The sequence below is a fragment of the Rhinoderma darwinii genome, chromosome 4, assembly GCF_050947455.1.
Source record: "Rhinoderma darwinii isolate aRhiDar2 chromosome 4, aRhiDar2.hap1, whole genome shotgun sequence".
In the NCBI taxonomy this organism is placed as follows: Eukaryota; Metazoa; Chordata; class Amphibia; order Anura; family Rhinodermatidae; genus Rhinoderma; species Rhinoderma darwinii.
The window spans coordinates 228,831,324-228,857,109 of NC_134690.1; the positions used below are offsets into that span (position 1 = coordinate 228,831,324).

At 44.0% G+C, this 25,786-nt stretch overlaps 1 protein-coding gene across 1 annotated transcript in view; it reads right to left on the minus strand.

Moving 5' to 3' along the window:
- SNX3 (sorting nexin 3) overlaps nucleotides 1–25,786 on the minus strand; it is a 42,120-nt gene that overhangs the window by 16,109 nt on the left and 225 nt on the right. The window contains exon 1 of the mRNA XM_075864216.1: nucleotides 25,698–25,786. This exon is cut by the window's right edge and continues 225 nt beyond it. Within this exon, the coding sequence (XP_075720331.1) occupies nucleotides 25,698–25,786 (89 nt within the window). The remainder of the gene's footprint in view (nucleotides 1–25,697) is intronic.

Sequence of the window (25,786 nt, forward strand, 5' to 3'; positions counted from 1 at the left end):
AAATAAAAAAAATTTTAGGCATTACCCTCAATATGGGTTTGGTTAAAAAACCCTCTGTCCGGTCCTACTGGACTTGTAGTGCTGTCCACGCTACCCCTGTATTTGCAGCAGTGATGTCCAGAAACCGCTATGAGGCCCTAATGCGATTCATGCATTTTACTGATAATTCCCAAGTCCCCCCAAGAAGTGACCCAGCTTATGATCGGCTTAATAAATTAAGGCCATTAATCACCCTTCTAAATGATTTATTTTTAAAGTTGTACACCCGACAAAAATTTGTCAGTAGATGAATCGCTCATGAGCTTCAAAGGGCGTCTTTCCTTTCGTCAATTCATCCCTTCCAAACGAGCCAGATATGGGGTGAAATTGTACAAAGTTTGCGAGAGCACAACGGGTTACACCTGCGGTTTCAAAATCTATGAAGGCAGGGACTGCCAAATTTATACCCCAGGCTGCCCAGAAACTATTGGCACCTCTGGCAAAATTGTGTGGAACCTAATGGAGCCATTTCTGCACAAGGGGTACCACGTCTATACAGACAATTTTTATACCAGCGTTGCCCTTTATAAAGCCCTCCATGCTGCAAATACAGGGGCCTGTGGGACAGTACGGAAGAACAGAGTGGGACTCCCACAACAGTTGGTGTCCAGGCGTTTGGGAAAGGGAACATCCATGGCCCTTGCAAGTCAGGAATTGCTTGCAGTGAAGTGGGCCGACAAGAAGGATGTCTACATGCTGTCCACCGTACACACGGACACCACTGTGGCAATTACGGAGAGGGGGGCTACCACTGCAAAGCAGAAACCTGTCTGTGTAACAGACTACAACAAATTTATGGGGGGTGTAGACCTTTCCGACCAGGTGCTTCAGCCTTACCTGGTGAAGCGCAAAAATAAGGCCTGGTACAAAAAGGTAGCAATCTACCTCATCCAGGTTGCTACCTATAACAGTTTTGTTATTTTCAAAAAAGCCCAAGGAACGCTCACTTTCCTTCAATTTCAGGAGAAGGTCATTGAGCATCTCCTTTTTGAGTCCACTATACCGGCACAATCCTGCGAATCTGAGGATGTGCGCAGGCTTTCAGAGCGCCACTTTTTACACCCTATTCCCTCCACTGAGACCCAAAAATATCCCCAAAAAAGGTGTCGGGTATGTAGCAGGCATGGCAGGAGGAGGGATACCCGCTTTTATTGCCCCATGTGTCCATCAAAACCAGCCCTTTGTAACTATCCCTGTTTCGAAACCTTTCACACGGTTGCAAATTACTAGAATTTAACACAAAAAAAAATAATGGGTTGGGGGCCTTTTTAGGGAGTCAATTTCTTTATATTTTCTTTTTAGTTCGTGGGCTTTCCAAGTAGGGATTATTTCTTGTGGGAGAGGTTGTAGAGCACATTTTTTTCAGACCGTGAAACTAATTTTACCCCTTATGATTTTTTTTATTTATTTGTGGGTGATCAAGTGCTGGAATTAATTGTCCAGTACAAAATCCCACATCCACAATTTTTTTATTTTGACTGTTCTTATGACTATGTCCTGCCACATACAGCTGTTACATTCCTAATTCTGTACCGTGATACGGGCATGATCTTTTTTTTTTATTTGGAGGATCTCTAATAATCGAGCTGTTCCTTATCAATACACCATGGGCTTTGTTACGGTTCTTCTGGAAATACTGACATCATTTTGGGGATTAGTGATCCTTTACTGTTCCTATAGATGGTTTTGGACACTGTCCTTTTATATATTCTGTAGGTGATTGGTTGTTTTGTGCACATAGCGGTTTCTACCTTGCCGGGCAGGGGCCTGTTATGGTGTACCGCGTCACTTGGCACATTCGTCCCTCATAAGGATTGATGGAGCTAAAGAGACGTTGTACAACCAGTCACTGAAAAAAAAAATCCTTGTCATGACAGCCCTGCAGGTGTTCTTCTATCTAGTGAACAGACTCGAGTTTGCAACATAGTTGGATACATTTTCCTCCATTTGTTTGAAGATATTGCCCGTCACTCCAGTACAGTTTATTTTTTCCTCTCTGACTGATTTTATATTAGGACAGAATTCTGTCCACAATGACATCATAATGGCACCAACTGCTTCTTCAGCAAGACATAGTCATAAGTACAGGCAAATACGTCTATAGCGACATGTATCCGTTATGAATACACGGCTTCACTTCTATTCTGTGCCGCACAAATTTATTAATGTGGCGTATTTCTAACAAAATAACCTTCTACCACGTCTCCTCTATTTCATGTGGAAACGTAATAAAAGCTTGAAGAAAACATTATATACCCATAGTGTCTGAAATGATACCCATTATTTCCTCATTTAAAAAATTTTTGGTCCGCATGCCCACTACACCACTAGATGAATACCTTTAGGGGTTTAGTTTTTAAAATGGGGTCATTTCTGCGTGGTTTTTTTTTGTTCAGGCAGCTCAATGCCTCTAAATGCATGATATGGGGCCTAGAATTTATTCAATTGTGCCCTGAAAGCCAAAGGGTGCTCCCTCTCTTTTTGGCCCAGCCACAGGTCTAATAAGCAGATTATGGCAACAATGAGAGTATTTTTGAAAACAGGAGAAACAGGGTGATAGATTTTGGGGTGTGTTTCTTCATTTTCATGTTCGCTTTACAAAGAAATTGGTCTTCAAAGTGATACTTTTATATAAAAAGTGTTTTTTTTATTTTATTTCACCAGCTATGCATTAAATTTAGCAAAAAACTGTGGGGTCAAAATACTCACTACACCCCTAGATAAATACCTTAAGGGGTCTAGTTTTCTAAATGGGGTCGTTTATGGGGAGTTTCTATCGTTCTGGTAGTTCAAAACCTCTCCAAATGTACAGTGGGGCCTAAAACAATTTCAAGCAAAATAGGAGTCCTGAAAGCCACCGGGTGCTCCCTTTCTTTCGGGCCCTGCTGTGTGTCCAGGCAACACATTAGGGTCACAATGGGGGCATTTTTGAAAACAGGAGAAACAGGGTGATAGATTTTTGGGTGTGTTTCTTCATTCTCATGGTCGCTTTACAAAGAAATCGGTCTTCAAAGTGATACTTTTATGAAAAAAGTTAAATTATATTTTTTTATGCCTGCTTTGCATGAATTCTTACAAAAAAACTGTGGGGTCAAAATACTTACAACACCCCTTAATAAATACCTTAAGGGGTCTAGTTTTCAAAATGGGGTCACTTGTGGGGGTTTCCACCATTCTGACTCCTATGAGCCTCTGAAAACCTGGCTTGGTGCAGGAAAACAAAATGTACTACAAAATTTATAAAATTATTACTTAACTTGTAAGTCCTCTAAATTGCTCAAAAATTATTTTTTTTTTTCAAAAGTGCTGCCAAAATAGAGTAAAGAGATGGAAATATATATTTAATTAAAAAAATTGTACAGTATGTGTGTACATATGTGACATATTGCAGTTAAAAATAGGGAAAAATGATAATTTTTACAAAATTTCTTCAATTTTTCTATTTTTTAAGTTATTTCCGCAAATCGTATCAGTCTACTTTTACCACTAAAATAAAGTACAACATGTGACGAAAAAACAATGTCAGAATTACTTGGATATTCAAAACTTTCACAGAGTTATTCTCTGATAAAGTCACACATACCAGATTTGACAAATTTGGCTTGGTCATTAACCCCTTAGTGACTAAGCCTGTTTTGGCCTTCAGGACCAGCCCCATTTTTGCCAATCTGACATGTGTCACTTTATGTGGTAATAACTCCAGAATGCTTTTACCTATCCAAGCGATTCTGGGATTGTTTTCTCGTGATATGTTGTACTTTATGATACTGAAAAAATTTTGTCATTAAATTCAATATTTATTTGTAAGAAACGCCAAAATTTAGAGAAAATTAGCAAAAATTAGCATTTTTCTAAATTTTAATGTATTTACTTGTAAAACAGATAGTAATACCACACAAAATACATACTAGTTTATATTTCCCATATGTCTACTTTATGTTTGCGTCGTTTTTTGAACATTCTTTTATTTTTCTACTACGTTACAAGGCTTAGAACTTTAGCAGCAATTTCTCATATTTTCAAGAAAATTTCAAAAGGCTATTTTTTCAGGGACCAGTTCAGTTCTGAAATGGCTTTGAGGGCCTTATATATTAAAAAGTCACCATAAATCACCCCATTTTGAAAACTGCACCCATCAAAGTATTCAAAACAGCATTCACAAAGTATTTTAGCCCTTTAGGCGTTTCACAGGAATTAAAGCAAAGTAGAGGTGAAATTTACAAATTTCATTTTTTTTCTTCAAAAATTCATTTGTAATAAATTTTTTCTGTACCACAGAAGGTTTTACCCAAGAAATGCAACTCAAGATTTATTGCCCAGATTCTGCAGTTTTTAGAAATACCCCACATGTGGCCCTAGCGCGGTTATGGACTGAAACACCGGCCTCAGAAGCAAAGGAGCACCTAGTGGATTTTGGGCCTCTATTTTATTAGAATATATTTTAGGTACCATGTCAGGTGTGAGGAGGCCTTGTGCTGCCAAAACAGTGGAAACACCCCAAAAGTGACCCCATTTTGGAAACTATACCCCTCAAGGAATTTATCTATGGGTATAGTTAGCATTTTGAACCCACAGTTTTTTTGCTAAATTTATTTGAATTAGTATGTGAAGATGAAAATCTACTTTTTTTCTGAAAAAAGGTAGCCATTTTTAATTTTTACAAGGAATAAAGGAGAAAAAGCGCCCCAACATTTGTAAAACAATTTCTCCTGATTACGTAAATACCCCATATGTGGTAATAAACTACTGTTTGGACCCACACCGGGGCTTAGAAGGGAAGGAGCGCTATTTGGCTTTTGGAGCTCAAATTTAGCTGGAATGTTTTTGGGTGTCATGTCGAATTTGCCCCTGAGAGACTGAAACAGTGGAAGCCCCCCAAAAGTAACCCCATTTGGGAAACTACACCACTTAAGGAATCTATCTAGGGGTATAGTGAGCATTTAGGCCCCACACGTCTTTTGCAGAATTTATTAGAATTAGGCCGTGAAAATTAATATCAACATTATTTCCACTAAAATGTTGAATTTTTTCAATTTCACAAAGGATAAACGAGAAAATGCACCCCAACGTTTGTAAAGCAATTTCTCCCGAGTACGGCAATACCCCACATGTGGTCATAAATGTTTTTTCATTAGAAAGTAATTAACCCTTTACGAACTGATTCATGTTTTGCTTTTTCGTTTTTCCTCTCCGCTTTCCAAGAGCCACTACTTTTTTATTTTTCTGTCAATAGAGCGGTGTGGGGGCTTATTTTTTGCGGGACGAGTTGTCGTTTTTATTGGTACCATTTTTTGGTACGATGCCATATCGGTGGACATAAACGGCTGTTTGGGCACGCTGTAGGGCTCAGAAGGGAGGGACGCCATTTGGCTTTTGGAGCGCATATTTTGCTTGGTAGTAGCTCTGGCGTTTTGCTGGTATTTCAGTTTATAATGTTGGGGCACATGTAGGCTGGGCAGAGTACATCAGGGGCATAATAAGAGGGTATAATAATGGGGTAAATAAATAATAATCCACAGATATGTGGCCGGTGTCACACTGATAAATGGTGCCCGATCTTATCCACTTTTGGAACACTCTGCACATTTTGCATCGCCATAATCTGGGAGCCGGAACTTTTTTTATTTTTTCACCACCGGAGCAGTGTGAGGGCTTATTTGTTGCGGGAAAATCTGTAATTTTCATTGGTACCATTTTGGGGTACATGCGATTTTGTTGATCACTTTTTATTCAATTTTTCGGCAAGCAAGGTGACCAAAAACCATCAATTCTGACAATGATTTTTATTTATTTTTGACAGCGTTTACCCTGGGCTATAAATGACTATTATACTTTATTCTGCGGGTCGGTACGATTACGGCGATACCATTTGTATATACGTTTTTTTATGTTTTGCAGCGTTTGCGCAATAAAATAACTTATTTAGAAAATAATGTATTTTCTGTGTCACCGTATTCTGAGAGCCATAACTTTTTTATTTTTCAGTCAAAAAAGCTGTGTAAGGGCTTGTTTTTTGCAGGACGGGTTGTAGTTTGTATCGGTACAATTTTGGCGTACATGCGACTTTTTGATCACTTTTTATTACATATTTTGTGAGGGGTGGTGACCAAAAAATAGTGATTCTGGCATTGTTTTTCGTTTATTTTTTTTGCGGCGTTCACTGTGCGGGAAAAATAATATTATAGTTTTATAGTTGGGGTCGTTACGAACGCGGTGATACCAAATATGTGTACTTTTTTTTTCCTATAATGAAAGACTTATTATAGGAAAAAAAGCAGTTCTTGTTTATATCACTTCTAACTTTTATTTTTACACTTTTTTTAAAACATTTTTATTCTTTTTTTTACTTTTTTCACTTGTCCCACTAGGGGACACTTAGACTTGCAGCTCTGATCGCTGCTGGAATACATTACACTACACACGTAGTGTAATGCATTTCAACTGTCATTGTGACGTGACAGTCACACTGACAGGAAGCCTACGACGACCACCCTCGGGGTGGTCCTCATAGGCTTCTGTACATGGCAACCCGGAAGCCATTGTCTGGCGTCCGGTTGCCATGGGTACCATCGCCAGCCCCCGTGATTTCACATGGGGGCTGCCGATCGGCACTAAAGACCTTAATTGTGGCGTTCAAAATCGAGCGCCGCAATTAAGGGGTTAACTGCCGATATCAGCGGCGACAGGCCGCTGATCGGCAACGGGGAGAGCAGGGCTGACACCCTGCACAGTTAACCGCCGCTGCGGTGTAGCGCCGCGCGGCGGTTAACTGTCAAAGCAATGACGTAACTGTACGTCAAGGTGCGCGAACTTACTGCTCACCATGACGTACAGTTACGTCATGGTGCGTTAAGGGGTTAAGGTCCAAACAAGCTTGGTCACTAAGGGGTTAAATTTGAATATTTGCAAAACAGAATTAAATTTGTAAATTAGACTGGGTTCACACTGAGTTTTTTTGCAGGAGGAAAATCTGCCTCAAAATTCAGTTTGGAAGTTTGAGGCAGATTTTCCTCTGCCTGCACTCCGATTTTCTCTGCGTTTTTCACCCGCGGCCATTGAGTGCCGCGGGCATAAAATGCAGCAAAATACACTTTCTCTGCCTCCCATTAATGTCAATGGGAGGTCAGAGGCGTAAACGCCCGAAGATAGGGCTTGTGAGCAGTGCCTGGTTTCCTCCAGACTTGACGCTTAGAATTGAGGCCAAAAAGTTAAATCTTGGTTTCATCAGACCACAGAATCTTGTTTCTCAGTCTGAGAGTCCTTTAGGTACTTTTTGGCAAATTCAAAAATCAATGGGAGGCATTTTCGACGCGTTTTGCGGCGCGGTTTCCACGTAAAAAAACTGTGAACCCAGCCTTTTACCTCCACTTTGCCTCAATTCACCTATAGAGTTACCAAACTTTCTAAATGCGGTTTTGAATAACGAGAAAATAAAAAAAAGACCCCCCCCCTAAAGACCAAAACAAATGCAGTTAGTAGTGCATTTAACAATTTACTGACTACAGGCTAACATCCGGCCGCAGCTTTTTTTATTGCTGCAAAAGAGGTGACATTTTAATTAAAAATGCAGCGTGTGAAGCCCCCCTAAAGGTATGTTTACATGTTGTGGCAGTCCTTGCTGAAATCGCTGTAGCTTTGACAAAAATGGCATGATTTTGTGGCAATTACTGCGATTGTAGCAACAAACAAAGAAAGGTACAAAAAAACGACTATATAAAACGTACCCAAAATAAGTTAGGTGCTGCACCATTTAATTGCCCACTGACTTTCAATTAACCCCTTAATGATCAAGCCATTTTTTAAGGTTTTCCATCGTCTCATTCAAAGAGCTAGAACTTTTTTATTTTTGCGTCGACATAGCTGTATAAGGCCTTGTTTTTTGCATTGTGATTTTTAATAGCACCATTTTGGGGTACATAGAATTTATTGATTAGCTTTTATGAACTTTTTTTGGGGGGGGGTAGAAAAAAATGCAATTTCGCCACATTTTGCGCGTCCTAAATTTACGCCGTTTACCGTGTGGTATAAATAACACAATAACTTTACTCAGCAGGTTGTTGCGATTGCAACGATACCAAATTTACATCGATTTTGTATGTTTTACTACTTTTACATTGTAAAAACACTTTATTTTTGTGTCTCCATATTTGAAGTGCCATAACTTATATTTTTTCGCCGATGCAGTTGTATGAGGGCTTTTTTTTGCGGGACGACTTGTAGTTTTTATCGGTGCCAAGTTGGAGTAGATGCGACATTTTGATCACTTTTTATCAATTTCTTTTTAAAGGCTGGATTCAAAGAAAACAGCAGTTTTTGCATGTTTTTTAATTTTATTTTTTACGACGTTCACCGTGCGGGTTAAATGATGTAATAAGTTTATAGTTGGAGTCGTTACGGACGCAGCGATACCAAATACGTGTAACTTTTTTACTTTATTTTGTTTAATAATAAAGCAGTTTGTAAGGGGGAAAAGTGGGTTTTTCACTTTTTATGAAACTTTTTTTTTTACTAGTCCCATTAGGGGACTTCACTATGCAATTATCCGATCGCATTTATAATACACGGCAATACTTCTGTATTGCAGTGCATTATGCCTGTCCGTGTAAAACGGACAGGCATCTTGCTAGGTCATGCCAGAGGCATGTCCTAGCAGGCATACACTACAGGCAGACCTGGGGGCCTCTATTAAGATCGAAGGGTGCCAGTATCTTCTATGGCAGCCGGGGGCCTATCGCCGGGTGCCGGTGGGATGAGAGGGAGCTCCGTACCTCTTTCCAAAACAACTCCGATGCGGCGCTCCCTATTGAGCGCCGCATCTGAGGGGTTAAACGGGCGAGATCGATACGAATATCGATCTCACACGTTCGAGCAGGGACGACCCGAGCCCTCAGCTACCTCTGGTAGCGGAGAGCAGGGAGATTTAACGGCTCCCTGCTCTGTTTACTTATTCTGATGCATCGCCGTAAAAAGGCTAATGAATCGGAGTAAAGCCCGTTAGTGGCCGCCGTAAAAACACTATGCGGGATCTAAACATGTATCCCAGAAAACAGCATATTCCCTTATACATAGTCATTAAGGGGGGAACTCTGGTTAAGGCTCCACGCACACGACCGTGCCCATAATCACGGTCCGCGATTACGGGCACGGCCACGGACAGTCATCCGCATTTACGGGCCCACTATATAAGTATGAGAGCGCGGTCCGTAAAATAAAAAAATAGGACGTCCTATTTTTACGGAACCTTTCTACAGCCTGGACAACTTCCCGTAAATATACAGGAAGGTGTGCGTGGGCCATTGAAATGAACGGAACCATATTTTGATCTGCAAATACCTTCCGTAATTGCGGACCAAAACCACGGTCGTGTGCATGGGGCCTAAGTACTTCGCTTTGTGTTGTATTCAAACCTCTAGCCTGAGTGAACCTTCTGAGCTGAGGCCAGATCTGTCCTATAGGCAAAGTCTTAAATTTCAGGACTATAAAGTACTATTTTTATGTGCAGTTTTTTTATGTGCAGTTTTCAATCACCCTAATGTGGTATGAATTGTGAATGCATTCATTTATAGGATAGGGATGCTCTTTAATCCTTAATGTCTGGACACGTATACCAGCAAATAGAGGCAACATTAGGGCTACATTCACACGAGCGTATCAGATTTAGGTTCGTGAAAAACGCGCGTGAATCTGGTCCGTTATGCATCAGTGTGCCTGCAAGGGGCATGCGTTATTCACACACTCGTAAAGCACATCTCTTTTTAAAAAAATATTTTCAATTGAATTGATGTGTAAATCACGCACAGCACACAGATGTGCATCCGTGTGAAGTGCGTGATTTTCACGCACCCACTGACTTCAATGGGCGATAGGTGCGTGTAAAACGCACCAATATAGGACATGTAGTGAGTTTTACGCAACGGACACACGCTGCGTGAAAACTCCTGCATGCGTTAACGGCCCCATTGAAATCAATGGGTCCGCGTGATTTCCCTGTGCAGCACACGGACGTTATTCCCGTTCATCTGAATGAGCCCTAACACATAAGCTATACCAGCATAACAAATGTGTTATGTAGATAAGCCTGCCCGATCCCACCCCTATCATGTATCAGGCTAAGTTTACACTAGCGTTAGTATACGTTTACCGCTCTTCCATCAGAGGAAGAGAGGATCGAAAGATTAAAACGGAAAGCAACGGTTCCGTTAGAATTACCATTGATTTCCATGGTAATGCTCTTATTTCAGTTGCTTTCCGTTTGTCTCCTTTCACTAGGTTTCCGTTTTTTTGATGGAAGCATTTCATCTTTGGACCCTTCTTCCTCTGACGGAAGAGGGGTAAACGTATAGCAGCCTAACATACCAGCGTAATATATTGTGTATTATAGCACACTCATCCACTCCACTGCCGGCTACAGCGTATAGGATCCCGTGTGGGAAAAAGCTGGCCAGAAACAATGCAGCAAGGATTACGCAGCTCCTTGGTATCCGAGCTCTTTTCTGAAGCCCTCTTCACGGAACGTCTTGTTTAGGACCTTCTTTATCTTTTGTGATGCACAACCAACTCGCTATTTAAATTTACAATTTATAAAACCACTGTGGACTATATCACGGGAATAAACGGTTGAATATAGCTTTTCCAAAATATTGATAATTTGCAGGAAGTCACCGTGAATTGCATGTCCCCAAAACCCTTCCCTCCCAACCTCTTCACATAAAGAAAAACAGAGTAAAGACACTGGAAATTAGAAGAGAGTCAAGTACCACTTTATGTTGTTGCTCGATGCTTTTTAGAAGCCAATGAACATAATGAATAATACTGCGGGGCTTCTTTCATCCTGCCTTACTAGTCATAGACGTAAACATAAAGCGGCCTTGTTGCCATGGAGTCTACTTTTATACTGCCTTTTCAAGTAGGCCAAGGTAGCCTTGATACAGCTGGGTTTACATTTCCATTAAAATAGTTGTTTGAAAGTTTAAAAAGAATCTATTCACTTTGGCTTACTGTTTATTGCTCATGTTAATATCCAATTAACTTTCAAAAGGGCATCTCAATGCTGTGAGCATCAGAAGTGAGCTTGGGAAAACAAACAAAGGAGGTGGAATATGTGAAGCAAGAAGCACACGGTGTTACAGCTGCACAACCTCAGAGCTGCATTCATGAAAACCTGGGGCCGAGCAAAACAAATAGGACCAGCGCACCAAACGGGATGTGCATTTAATGTGTTAGTCCAAATATACAGATCCAGGATCTACATGGCCGGACGCAAGAGCCTTCAGTAATCACATACTAGTCCTTCTCAATGAATGAGAATATCAAAAAGTTCATTTCAGTAATTCAATTCAAAAAGTGAAACTCATATATTCTATAGATTCATTACACACAGAGTGATCTATTTCCAGCATTTTTGTCTTTTTTAATGTTGATGATTATGTTAACAGTTAATGAAAACCCAAAATTTAGTGTCTCAGAAAAGGAGATTATATAAGCCCAATTTCAAAAATGATTTTTAATACCGAAATGTTGTCCTACTGAAATGTACAGTATATGCCCTCAATACTGGGTCCGGGGTTCCTTTTGCATGAATTACTGCATGAATGCGGCGTGGCATGGAGGCGATCAGCCTTGTCAAGAGGAAGATAACAGACACCAGACCCAACAATGCAGACGAGCTGAAGGCCGCTATCAAAGCAACCTGGGCTTCCATAACACCTCAGCAGTGCCACAGGCTGATCTCCTCCATGCCTCGCCGCATTGATGCAGTAATCCATGCAAAAGGAGCCCCCACCAAGCATTGAGTGCATATACTGTGCATACTTTTCAGTAGGCCTACATTTCTGTATTAAAAATCATTTTTGAAATTGGGCTTATATAAAATTCAAATTTTCTGAGACACTAAATTTGGGGTTTTCATTAACGGTTACCACAATCATCAACATTAAAAAATATAAAAATGCTGGAATTAGATCACTCTGTGTGTGACGAATCTATATAAATATAAGAGTTTCACTTTTTGAATTTAATGACTGAAAAACTTTTTCATTTCAAAACGGAATCTATTGCTACACCGTACTTACAGCGGAAACACCAAGTCATTCCTTAAACTATTATTGTCCTGCTGAGGTTATAAGATACAGTAGTATGGCTGAGCCATTAATCCAATTACACAGATTAATTCCCCATATCAATTAAGCACAAATCTGATTTTCTTGTCAAAGTGATGTCAGCTCTGACCCCGCAGTTTCCTCTTATGGCAGACCTATAGGAGAAGGTGCTGCAGGAACAAGCTGCTTCTTGCACAGAGATAGATCGTTCATGGAAAGTGGCAGGGAGCCCTGGCCAGCGGCGTATGGAGAGTTGTTTCAGCTCCACAGACCACGCTGGCAGGGACTCTCCACCACGTGCACTACTCGAGGCGTCCGCCTGTCTCCTTGTGCTCCAAGGGTTTCTTCCTGAAGCACCTTCTCCCAAATGAAACACCACAGCACAGGAGCTTCCCTATAATAAATCGAATGTGTCGTCGGCCTTTCAGTCCTGCACAACTTCTTCCAGCCTGATGAGTATGTGGAAGGCCCCAAACAGCTCAGCCGTGGTCAAATCTGTGCGTGAAACCAGCATAATAGAGAACTTTTGACAGTGAGTTTTGGGATAAAGTGGCACAAGGGAAATATAAATAAAAGGGGCTGTCTAACAAAGACAACTCCATTATAAAAAGAAGCTAACGGGGCGATCAACTGATCACAGCAATTTCAGGATCTCTACCTGCCAGGCCATCACCTGTTATTCAGGGGAAGCCATGACTTGTCACACATTCCACCTGTGCGGAAATGTAGAATTAAACGTAGACCATTTAAAAAGAATGGGTCGATTAAAATACCAATAAAAAGAAAAAAAAACAAAAAAAAACTTAGGGTTACTTAGTTTGAGAGAAAAAACAAAAAACTTAGAGCATATCAAAAGGTCATTACAGATCTTTCCAGTGATCTTTTCATACCCAGGCCTGTAAATATTATAATAGGGTATCCGCCACATGTGATGGTAAGAAGGTTTCACCAAAAGAAAAGGGTTTTATACTGTAAGAGCAGCAAGACCATGGAACGCTCTGCCACAGGATGCGGTGATGGTTGGTTTTGGTAGCGGGGTCTGGGCAATTTTCTGTAGTAGATTTTTTATTGGTTCAAGGTTAATTCATGGATTTGGGCTTCATGCACACGACCGTGCTCGTAATTACGACTCGTAATTACGAGCACGGGCGGGCACGGCCGGCCGCGGGCAGCCGGCCGCTTTTGCGAGCCGTGCTGTCATTATAAAGTATAGCAGCACGGCCCGTAAAATAGAAAAATAGAACATGTTCTATTTTTTTAACGCCACTGGCACCTTCTCGTGAGAAAACGAGAAGGTACCCGTGGCTAACAAAAGTCTATGAGCCCGTTATCGCGGGTCGTAATTACGACCCGCAACAACGGGTGTTTTTACGGTTGTGTGCATGAGGCCTTAGTCTGACTGGTAGCTTTTGCCTTTCCCCAGAACGACGCTGTAGGATGGGTATGGACAAATCTGCTGGTAGGAAGCTACATACAGAACAGAGCAAAGCAGGTGAGCTTTCTCTGCCTGGCAGGAGCGGTTTGCCAGCCATTTTGATTAGGGAGATGGAGATTAATGTCTGTGACAATATCCAGCACCGGTAGAATCACCCAGTCATAAATTGAATGAACCGTATGGAGCAAAATCTAGGCGCCAGGGCCAATTTTCTAGTCGGCATGACAAACTGGTACCTTTTTTGTCCTGCCCTGCTGAAGTATTGGGTAGACTTGATGAGCATTTGTCTGGCTTGGCTATGTAACTTTGACTTCATTCATGACTTGCATTACAGACTGGGCACAGCGGTGCCATAATGGAGCAATGCTAAACAGCAGGCAACACTGAAGAAAACAATAACCGGTAACAATGGGGCTTAAATGTTAACTGGTATCACACATTAAATAAACGCTAATAACCCCTTACAAGGGTTGTCACGATGCCAGAATTTGGACTTAGATACCGCTACTTTGTGTAGAATTGCGATACGCAATACCAAAACAATACTTTGCCAACAATATAAAAAAAATAATTATTCCATTTTGTGATGCGAGGCACATGGAAGGGCTGGGAAATTACGGCCTAAATCAAAATCATGATTAATTGAACATGTAACCTCGATTACGATTAGTGAGCAATTTAGGCCACACCCCTTTTTGCATGCCACGCCATTGAATGAATATTTATTCCCTGAGCCTGCTGAGGCTATATAAGAATGATACCACCTGACACTGCCCCCACACAGTATATTGTCCCATAGCTGCTCCATAACTGCTCTCTACAGTATATTGCCCCCATAACTGTCCCCTACAGTATAATGCCCCCATAACTGCCCTCCACACCGTATAATGCAGTTCAGTCCGTGATATACGGTCCATATGTCGGCAGTATTTCCCGGACTGAACACGCTCGTGTGAATCCGGCCTCATAATGGACAACATTGAGTTAATTACTATTAATGTGAGGCACTAAATTCTTTACACCTCGCGCCTCACATTAATAAGTGAAAGAAAGAAGTTGTTTTTTTTTACAGCGTATACATCATAGATTACACTATAAATTTGTTGTGCAGGTTATTACTGGCGCGAAGATAACGAATGTGTATATTTTATGTATTGAGACTTTTATTTTAATGTTTATTGTAAAAAAAAAAAAAGTGTGTATTTTAAAAAAGTTTTTTTTACTTAACATTATTTTTAATCTTTAATGTGCTAGCCTATATCTATGTCAGTACATTAGCCAAGTATGCTTTAACAGGAAATATGTTCAGACAGCCCTGGGGATTCCTTGTGACACGATCCAAGGGGCATCCCCCTTCTCATTTTCCCCTTGAATGCTGCAGTCAGCTTTGATCGCAGCATTCAAGGGAATAGCGGTGGAGATGAGGTTTCTCTGATCTGCGATGTTAGAGCGGGGCTGCGGCTGTGTGACACAATCATTGCCCCGCTCCTGACAAGTGGGCGCATGCGGTCAGCATGAGGTGATGCGGCGGGCATAGCCCTAATGAGCAGCGATGCCGGCCCTGAAGACAATTTGGGGGTGTTTTGAAGTGCGCCTGCCATGTTCTCTTTCTTCAGTGCCGGCACTTAGAGTAGAGTCGACAGCATAACCTCATGCTGATCGCGCACACTTATCAGGATAATGCCCCTGCCACGCTCCTGTTATTCACGCACTCGCAAAGCACAATCTTTTTTTAAAAACTATTATTTTCAATTGAATTGATGCGCAAATCATGCATCGCACACGGATGTGCATCCGTGTGCGGTGCGTGGTTTTCACGCACCCATTGACGTCAATGGGCGTGTTGGTGCGTGATAACGCACCAAGGACATGTAGTGAGTTTCACGCAACGGACTCTAGCATGTGTGAACGGCCCCATTGAAATCAATGGGTCCGTGTGCTGCGCGTGATTTCCATGCATTGCACACGGACGTTATTCACGTTCGTCTGAATGAGCCCTTACATGACAAAGAGCTCAAGGTGTTGACTTAGCATCAAGACTCATCATATCTCAATTCGATTAAGTATCTGCGGAATGTGCTTGAAAAACAAGTCCGATCCACAGAGGTCCCTCCTCACAACTTACAGGACTCAGGATGGTTTCCCACGTAGACGCTGCGGAACATTTGCAATGGAATACTGTGAGGAAATTCTGCAGCATTTACAATAGCAGAAAAGCGGATGAGATTTTGAAACCCTCATGCCCACGCTGCAGGAAAAAAAAGTGCAGCGAAAAAGTTAATAAATTGACCTGCGGTGCAGAATTTAAATCCGCAGCATGTCATTTTATGCTGGGTTTTCCCCATCATATTAAATGGGGATGCAAAACCGGCAACAGATAACCAAGTGTTGCGACTCTTGCAGAAGAACCGCAGCGGGTCTGCCGCAAAAATCTCGACTAAGAAAAAAAAATTATAAAATGATACTTACCTAGATCTCCCTGCTTCTTCCAGTACAGCCCCGGGATAAATGTTTCAATCACAGGCTGCGGCAGTCACATTGACTGCAGCGCCAACCGGGGAGGCCTGACCGGCGGGCAAGAGATGGACAATGGCCAGGGTAAGTATGAACAGTTGTTTTGGGGTTTTTTCTACACTTCTTTCCACGGCGGAATTTGGTGCGGTTTTTCAGATGGAATTTGCTGCGGGTTCCAGGTCGGAAACCCTGCATAGTTTTTACGCAGCATATCCGACCTGCGGGATCCCAGCCTTAAACACCGTAATTTTACATCGCACAAGCCGCTAAAATAACTCAATTTACTTAAAGGGATTTTCCCACTAGGACGTTTATGACATATCCACAGGATATGTCATAAATGTCAGAAAGATGCGAGTCCCATCTCTGGGACCCGCACCTATCTCTAAAACGGGGCTCCTAAACCCCGTTCTACCTCTGTGTGCGTCGGCTGATTTCCAACTATGTATGTGAAAAGCTACGCTGTTTTCGTAAGCCCCATAGAACTGAATGGTAGTTACGGAAGCAGCGTAGCTCAGCGAGCTACTATGTTTTCGTAACTCCCGACCATAAAGTCAGGAAGTGGCTGGGAGTCAGCGATAGAAGACAAAGCTAGAACGGGGTTTGGGGGACCCCGTTCTAGAGATAGGTGCGGGTGCCAGAGGTGGGACCCGCATCTATCTGACATTTATGACATATCCTGTGGATATGTCATAAACGTCCCTCATGGGAAAACCCCTTTAACTGCTGAATCTATTAACATGGGTGCATAATGAATGCCACGTGAGCGAGCCTACCAATGATGGTCCACTGCAGTGATGAGTCACCCATAGTGACGCCACTAAAGATGGCCGTTCCACTCGCATGTCGTTCCGTCCCTATAGAACACACATCACTTTATCACCTAGAAAATCCCTTGAAATATTAACGACAAATCCCAAGTAAATATGGGTTTTTAGGATTTTAAAATTCTTATACATGAAAATTTACACCAATTCTATCTTCTCAGTTTCCTGTAATAGAGACGTTATGTCAGGTTTTACAAATGTTCAAGAAGTCCGGGAGTCAGGGAATAGTGATCACTTGGGTCATATGTGGTAATGCTGTAGAAGAGAACACCCCTCTTCCCCAGTAGTTACTATACATGGCTTGGCTATGTCTGTCAGTCCTAAAAAGAATGAATGGAGGGATACGGGACGCTCATTCGCTTGATCAATCGGGCACACAGCGATCCTACATTTAAATCATTTCGTAGGACAGACCCTCCAAGTAGGGCTGGGCAATTAGGACCTAAATAACAATAACGAATAATTGAACATGTAATCTCGAGCACGATTAACGAACGATTTAGGCCACACCCCTTCATGCATGTTATGCCACTGAATATATATTGTGAGCCTGCTGTATAATATGCCCCCATAGCTGCCCCCCACCGTATAATTCCCCCACAGCTGTCCCCACACACACCATATAATGCCCCCACAGCTGCCCCCCACAGTATAATGCCCCCACAGCTGCCCCCCAAATATTATAATGCCCCACAGATGTCCCCCACACAGCATAATGCCCCCACAACTGTCCCCCACACAGCATAATGCCCACACAACTGTCCCCCACACAGCATAATGCCCCCACAACTGTCCCCCACACAGCATAATGCCCCCACAACTGTCCCCCACACAGCATAATGCCCCCACAACTGTCCCCCACACAGCATAATGCCCACACAACTGTCCCCCACACAGCATAATGCCCCCACAGCTGCCCCCACACCGTATAATGCCCCCACAGCTGCCCCCACACCGTATAATGCCCCCACAGAGTATAATGCCCCCATAGCTGCCCCCCCACACAGTGTAATGCCCCCACAGCTGCCCCCACACCGTATAATGCCCACACAGTATAATGCCCCCATAGCTGCCCCCCACAGTATAATGCCCCCATAGCTGCCCCCCACACAGTATAATGCCCCCATAGTTGCCCCCACACCGTATAATGCCCCCACAGCTGTCCCCACACACACCATATAATGCCCCCACAGCTGCCCCCCACACAGTATAATGCCCCCACAGCTGCCCCCCAAATATTATAATGCCCCACAGCTGTCCCCCACAGCATAATGCCCCCACAACTGTCCCCCACACAGCATAATGCCCACACAACTGTCCCCCACACAGCATAATGCCCCCACAACTGTCCCCCACACAGCATAATGCCCCCACAACTGTCCCCCACACAGCATAATGCCCACACAACTGTCCCCCACACAGCATAATGCCCCCACAGCTGCCCCCACACCGTATAATGCCCCCACAGCTGCCCCCACACCGTATAATGCCCCCATAGCTGCCCCCACACCGTATAATGCCCCCACAATATAATGCCCCCATAGCTGCCCCCACACCGTATAATGCCCCCATAGCTGCCCCCACACAGTATAATGCCCCCATAGCTGCCCCCACACAGTGTAATGCCCCCATAGCTGCCCCCACACAGTGTAATGCCCCCATAGCTGCCCCCACACAGTGTAATGCCCCCATAGCTGCCCCCACACAGTGTAATGCCCCCATAGCTGCCCCCACACCGTATAATGCCCCCACAATATAATGCCCCCATAGCTGCCCCCCACACCGTATAATGCCCCCATAGCTGCCCCCACACACCGTATAATGCCCCCATAGCTGACCCCACACAGTATAATGCCCCCATAGCTGCCCCCCACACAGTATAATGCCCCCATAGCTGCCCCCCACACAGTATAATGCCCCCATAGCTGCCCCCCACACAGTATAATGCCCCCATAGCTGCCCCCCACACAGTATAATGCCCCCATAGCTGCCCCCCACACAGTATAATGCCCCCATAGCTGCCCCCCACACAGTATAATGCCCCCATAGCTGCCCCCCACACAGTATAATGCCCCCATAGCTGCCCCCCACACAGTATAATGCCCCCATAGCTGCCCCCCACACAGTATAATGCCCCCATAGCTGCCCCCCACACAGTATAATGCCCCCATAGCTGCCCCCCACACAGTATAATGCCCCCATAGCTGCCCCCCACACAGTATAATGCCCCCATAGCTGCCCCCCACACAGTATAATGCCCCCATAGCTGCCCCCCACACAGTATAATGCCCCCATAGCTGTCCCCCACACAGTATAATGCCCCCATAGCTGCCCACCACACAGTATAATGCCCCCATAGCTGCCCCCACACAGTATAATGCCCCCATAGCTGCCCCTCACAAAGTATAATGCCCTCATAGCTGCCCCCTGCTCTACCATTGGATTAAACTGTATCTGCGTCCTGAGGACACAGCTGGCTGGAGGATTCGGCTTAAATTTTATTAAAAATAAACATTTTAATACATGTCAACTTCAAACATTTTTAAAAATACAGAACACATACATATTAAAAAATTTAAAAAAAAGGCTACAAAAGGTTTACATAGCCTTAAAGAGGCTCTGTCACCAGATTTTGCAACCCCTATCTCCTATTGCAGCAGATAGGCGCTGCAATGTAGATTACAGTAACGTTTTTAAACGAGCATTTTTGGCCAAGTTATGACCATTTTTGTAGTTATGCAAATGAGGCTTGCAAAAGTCCAAGTGGGTGTGTTTAAAAGTAAAAGTACAACTGGGCGTGTATTATGTGCGTACATCGGGGCGTTTTTACTACTTTTACTAGCTGGGCGCTCTGACGAGAAGTATCATCCACTTCTCTTCAGAACGCCCAGCTTCTGGCAGTGCAGATCTGTGACGTCACTCACAGGTCCTGCATCGTGTCGGCCACATCGGCACCAGAGGCTACAGTTGATTCTGCAGCAGCATCGGCGTTTGCAGGTAAGTAGCTACATCGACTTACCTGCAAACGCCGATGCTGCTGCAGAATCATCTGTAGCCTCTGGTGCCGATGTGTCCTCGCTCGTCTGACACGATGCAGGACCTGGGGAAGTGACATCACAGCGTGATCTGCCAGAAGCTGGGCGTTCTGAAGAGAAGTGGATGATACTTCTCTTCAGAATGCCCAGCTAGTAAAAGTAGTAAAAACGCCCCGATGTACGCACATAATACACGCCCAGTTGGACTTTTACTTTTAAACACACCCACTTGGACTTTTGCAAGCCTCATTTGCATAACTACAAAAATGGTCATAACTTGGCCAAAAATGCTCGTTTTTTAAAAATAAAAACGTTACTGTAATCTACATTGCAGCGCCTATCTGCTGCAATAGCAGATAGGGGCTGCAAAATCTGGTGACAGAGCCTCTTTAAATGCCAAGCAACTTTCCTATCAGCAGCCTGTGTCTCCTGCTACATTGCAGCTTGAACTCTGCTGCAGATTTGGAGGTCAACAGTGTAGAATTTGAGCCCCCTAAAACCTTATTATTGGAAAACTCCCATTGTTTAAGAACTCCTTATCTTATCAGGGCTCGTCCACACGTAACGGAATTACTGCATATTTTCCTTCCTGAATGGCAGACGGAAAGTGTGCAGAATACAGTAGCAGCAAAGTGGGCGAGTTTTAACAAATCTCATCCACGCAATGCATAAAATTTCCGACCACAAATTGACCTGCAGTGCGTATTTTTCGTACCGCAGCATGTTAAGTCCTGCTGCGGAAAGTGGACTGATTTGCTGCATTTTTCAGAGGAGGTATCACCATCTCCCAGCAATGTGAAAAACGCAGCAAAATACGCACCATTTTATGCAGTAACAAAAACGCAGGAAACGGTGCAGTTTTTCCACAGCGCAACGTCAGCTAGTTTCAACGGAAATGTTGCAGAAATTTTCTGCAGCAATTCCGTTGCGTGTGGACAAGCCCTTAGAAGTGTAAGCTCGCTGCAATTGTGTGAATGAGTGTGTAAATACAATCATCCTTCCCCTGCCAGTGTTTACAACTTGTTACAGGGTTATTCCACTCTTATAAAGTGATGGAACATCGCTAGGCTATGCCATAACTTTATGATCAGTGGGGGTCCAACCTCTGGGCCCCCCACCGATCCTGAGAATTAAGGGGCTGCTGATTTAGCACTGCGTCCCCTTAAAAGCGACCCTCCGGTTCTGCAATGACATTTTATATCATGGGGTTTATGGAGAAGATTACCTGGTGCCCTCCAGTTCTGCCCAAATCAGAGAACAGAGGGACTGCTTTAGACTCAGTCTGAGAAGCGCTATGGCCATTTTGAGACAACAACGCGAAGACCCTAAAACGGGGAGATCCATGGTAAGATTTTCACAGCAATATAAGAAGCATATCACTGGCGGCTGTGGTCAGGATCATATAACACGCCCTTGGCACATTCACTGTACAGGTGGACTTTGCACAATGTCACTGCCACTTGCTACTTTTTTGTAATGTTGACATTTTTATGTGTTTTAATAAATGTAATGCTCTGTTCACACGTAGCTTAATTCCTGCAGATTTTCCATCTGGATTTGGGGCGTGGAAAATCAGCAGCGTATAAAAGTAACAGCAAAGTGGACGAGATTTAACAAATCTCATCCACACGATGGAGAAAATTTCCCTGCAGAAATGGACCTACGTTGCGGATCCTTCAATCTGGTTTAATGGTTGTGCATTTGTTGCAGATACAACTGTTGCTGCTGTACAGCCCGTAACGCTCATGTACGGTCCCTGCTGTTCTCCACATAACAGCAGGGACCGCGCGTGCGCATTACTGGCGGTACAACAGAACAGCACATACACCGCACAAGTGACGTGTCGTATACCCGGAAAACAATTGAAGATCAACGCAGCGGCCAGAGAGTGACATCACCCGTCCAGTAGCGCACGGCAGGATCTGGAAACGGGGCCACTTTGGAAAATATAAATTACAAGCATTAACACAGTCATTTTATCTCGGAAAAGCAAGGCCTCATGCACACTTCCATCACCGTTTTCTCAGCCATTTTTCATGGAGCCATGGGTCCGTTTTGGTACGCGTGTGGTTTCCGTGTGTACTAGTCCGTTCCGTGTTTCCATTTTAACCCCTTAGTGACCAGCCCATTTTAGGCCTTAATGACCAAGCTATTTTATTCGTTTTTCTATAGTCACATTCAAAGAGCTATAACGTTTTTATTTTTTCGTCTACATAGCTGTATGAGGACTTGTTTTTTGCGGGATTAGTTGTGCTTTTGAATGGCACCATTTTTGGGTACATATAATTTTTATATTAACTTTTATTAACCTTTTTGGGGGGGGATTATAAAAAAAAACCTGAAATTCCGCCATTGTTCTATGCGTTTTTAAATTGACGCCGTTCACTATGCGACGTAAATAACATGTTACCTTTATTCTATGGGTCGGTACGATTACGGCGATACCACATATGTAGAGGTTTTTTTATGTTTTACGACTTTTGCACAATAAAAACACTTTTGAACTAAAATTATTTGTTTTTGCATCGTCGCTTTCCAAGAGCCGTAATTTTTTTATTTTTCCATCAATGTAGTGATTTTTTGGGCTTGTTTTCTGCGGGACAAGACGTAGTTTTGAATGGTACTGTTTTGGGGTACATGGGACTTATTGATTCATTTTTATTATGACTTTTTTTGGGGGCAATGGAAAAAAATTGCAATTTCGCCATAGTTTTTTGAGTTGTTTTTTTTACGGTGTTCACTTTGCGGTTTAAATTACATATTAACTTTATTAATCGAGTCATTACGGTCGCGGCGATACCACATATGTGTACTTTTATTTTTTTTACACTTTTACCAAATAAAACCACTTTTTATGGAAAAAAATGGATTTATTTTTTTACTGTACTTTTTATTAATAATATTTATTTCACTTTGATGACTGATTTTATTAGTCCCACTAGGGGACTTTACTGTGCGATATTCCGATCGCTGCTATAATGCTCTGGTATACTTCGTATACCAGAGCATTATTGCCTGTCAGTGTAAATCTGACAGGCAATCTGTTAGGACGTGCCTCCGGCGCGTCCTAACAGGAATATGTCCAGGGCAGACCTGGGGGCTTTTATCAGGCCCCAGGCTGCCATGACACCCCATCGGAGACCCGCGATTGCATTCGCGGGCCGCCGATGGGTGACAGAGGGAGCGCACTCCCTCTGTAAACAAAGTTAAATGCCGCGGTCGCTATTGACGGCGGCATTTAACGGGTTAAACGGCCGCGATCGAAGTAAACTTCGATCGCGGGCGTTGGAGCAGGAGCTCAGCTGTCATCAGACAGCAGAGCCCCGGCTCCTGCCTGCACGGGAGACCCGTGCAGGACTTAGACTAGGCTGACGTGAAAAGGCGTCAGCCTAGCCTAAAGCCCAGTAGTGAATCACATAAAAAGGCGTATTAGTGGTCACTAAGGGGTTAAACGGACCTTGTGCTTCCGTGTTTTCGTTAAGAAAACGGAAGGTATTGAACTTGTCACACATCCCAGTCTGAACTTTGGCACGCTCTGCCATTGCTAGGGCAACAGATCCGTCAAAAACTGACCCACACGGAAACCTTCTGTGTGCCGTCCGTTTTTTTTGACGGACCCATTGACTTCTATGGGCCCCAAGGTCATGGAATCACTGACCAAAGTAGGACATGCTCTACTTTTGACGGAAAAACGGATCCGTCAAAATAACGGAAGCGTGCATGGGCCTATTGAAATTAATCAGTGACAAAAACGGATAGCACCCTGAAGGAAAAAACTGAAGTGGGCATGAGGCCTTAGGCCTCATTCACACGACAGTGAAAAACGGCCGTGTGATGGCCGTCCTTTTAACGGCTTTCACATGGCCGTTTTCAGAACAATGATATTCTATGGGTGCATTCACACGGCCAGTTTTTTAACGGCCCGTGAATAATGGCCGTCAAAAAATAGGACATGTCCTATTTTTGGCCGTTTTAACGGCCTGACGGCCCCCATAGAAGTCAATGGATCCGTTTTTAACGGCTGTCAATACATGTAACAACCGTTAAAAACTGATCTGTTACATGGGGATTGGCAAGGGAACTACTAGTTCCCTTGCTGGCTATGGTTGGCATACTCACGTTTGCGGCGCTTCTTCAGCTGTGGTCACTCGTCTTCACGGGTTTGAAGGCGCCTCGATGACGTCATCGCCCTGTCGCGCTGCCTTGCCAGATCCCGTGCAGACGAGTGACCAGGGGGGCTGGTGTGGCACCATCTACAGGGGGGCTGGTGTGGCACCATCTACAGGGGGGCTGGTGTGGCACCATCTACAGGGGGGCTGGTGTGGCACCATCTACAGGGGGGCTGGTGTGGCACCATCTACAGGGGGGCTGGTGTGGCACCATCTACAGGGGGGCTGTCGTGGCACCATCTACAGGGGGGCTGGTGTGGCACCATCTACAGGGAGGCTGGTGTGGCACCATCTACAGGGAGGCTGGTGTGGCACCATCTACAGGGAGGCTGGTGTGGCACCATCTACAGGGAGGCTGGTGTGGCACCATCTACAGGGAGGCTGGTGTGGCACCATCTACAGGGAGGCTGGTGTGGCACCATCTACAGGGAGGCTGGTGTGGCACCATCTACAGGGAGGCTGGTGTGGCACCATCTACAGGGAGGCTGTAAATAGTGTCTAGGTGAACATGTGACCTTCCTTTGGCTATGTTCACACAGAGTATTTTGCTGAGTTTTTTGACGCGGAAACCGCGTCGCAAAACTCGGCAGAAACGGCCCTAAAATGCCTCCCATTGATTTCAATGGGAGGCGTCGGCGTCTTTTTCCAGCGAGCAGTGAAACTGCCTCGCGGGAAAAAGAAGCGACATGCCCTATCTTCGGGCGTTTCCGCCTCTGACCTCCCATTGACTTCAATGAGAGGCAGAGAAAGCGTATTTCGCGGTGTTTTATGCCCGCGGCGCTCAATGGCCGTGGGCGAAAAACGGCACGAAAATCGTCGCGAAAATCTTCGCGAAAATCGGCGTGCAGGGAGAGGAAAATCTGCCTCAAACTTCCAAACTGAATTTTGAGGCAGATATTCCTCCTGCAAAATACTTCGTGTGAACTTAGCCTTTGGTTGTTTTCACGGGGTTTGGACAAAAAAAGCCTTACCAATGAAATTCATCAGTTTTTTTACCGGCCATGAAAAACTGATGCAAAATGGATGTCAAACGGCCAATAAAAACGGACAGATAGACTTGAAATGGATGAAAATTTAGAGACACACTGATGCAAAATGGGCATGAAAAACTGACAGTTGATCAGTTTTAAATGGACATTTTTTTTTGACTGTCGTGTGAATAAGGCCTTGAGGCCTCATGCACACTTCCATTACCGTTTTCACGGCCGTTTCTGACGAATCCGTGTGTCCGTAAGGTGGTGTGACCTCATCCCTAGTACAGGGAGAAGACTAGAAACCTATACTCGGGATGTCCTGTGTGAGATATTGTTTATCTGTGAACTGCACAAATCTAACGCTGGCCACATGACCTACCTAAAGACAGCTTCTGCCTATAGTTTGCCGGGCATGCTCGGTGCTATGATCGGTCATGGGGGGCCCTGCCTTGTCCAGAACATTTCCCTCCTCAGGCAGGAAGTCACTATATGGAGCCCATTGGAGTCACATGACTAAACACATACCGATGCTCTCCCCTATATACAGAGATGGCATAGGCGACACTGACAGGTATAGTACTAAGTACTCCATGGAGTTCTCCTTACCTTCAGCCGGACCTCGTATGTAGTGTAGCGGGTCCGGCCCACCCCGACCGTTTGTGGGTTGCTGACATCTATCTCCAGGAAATTGCTTG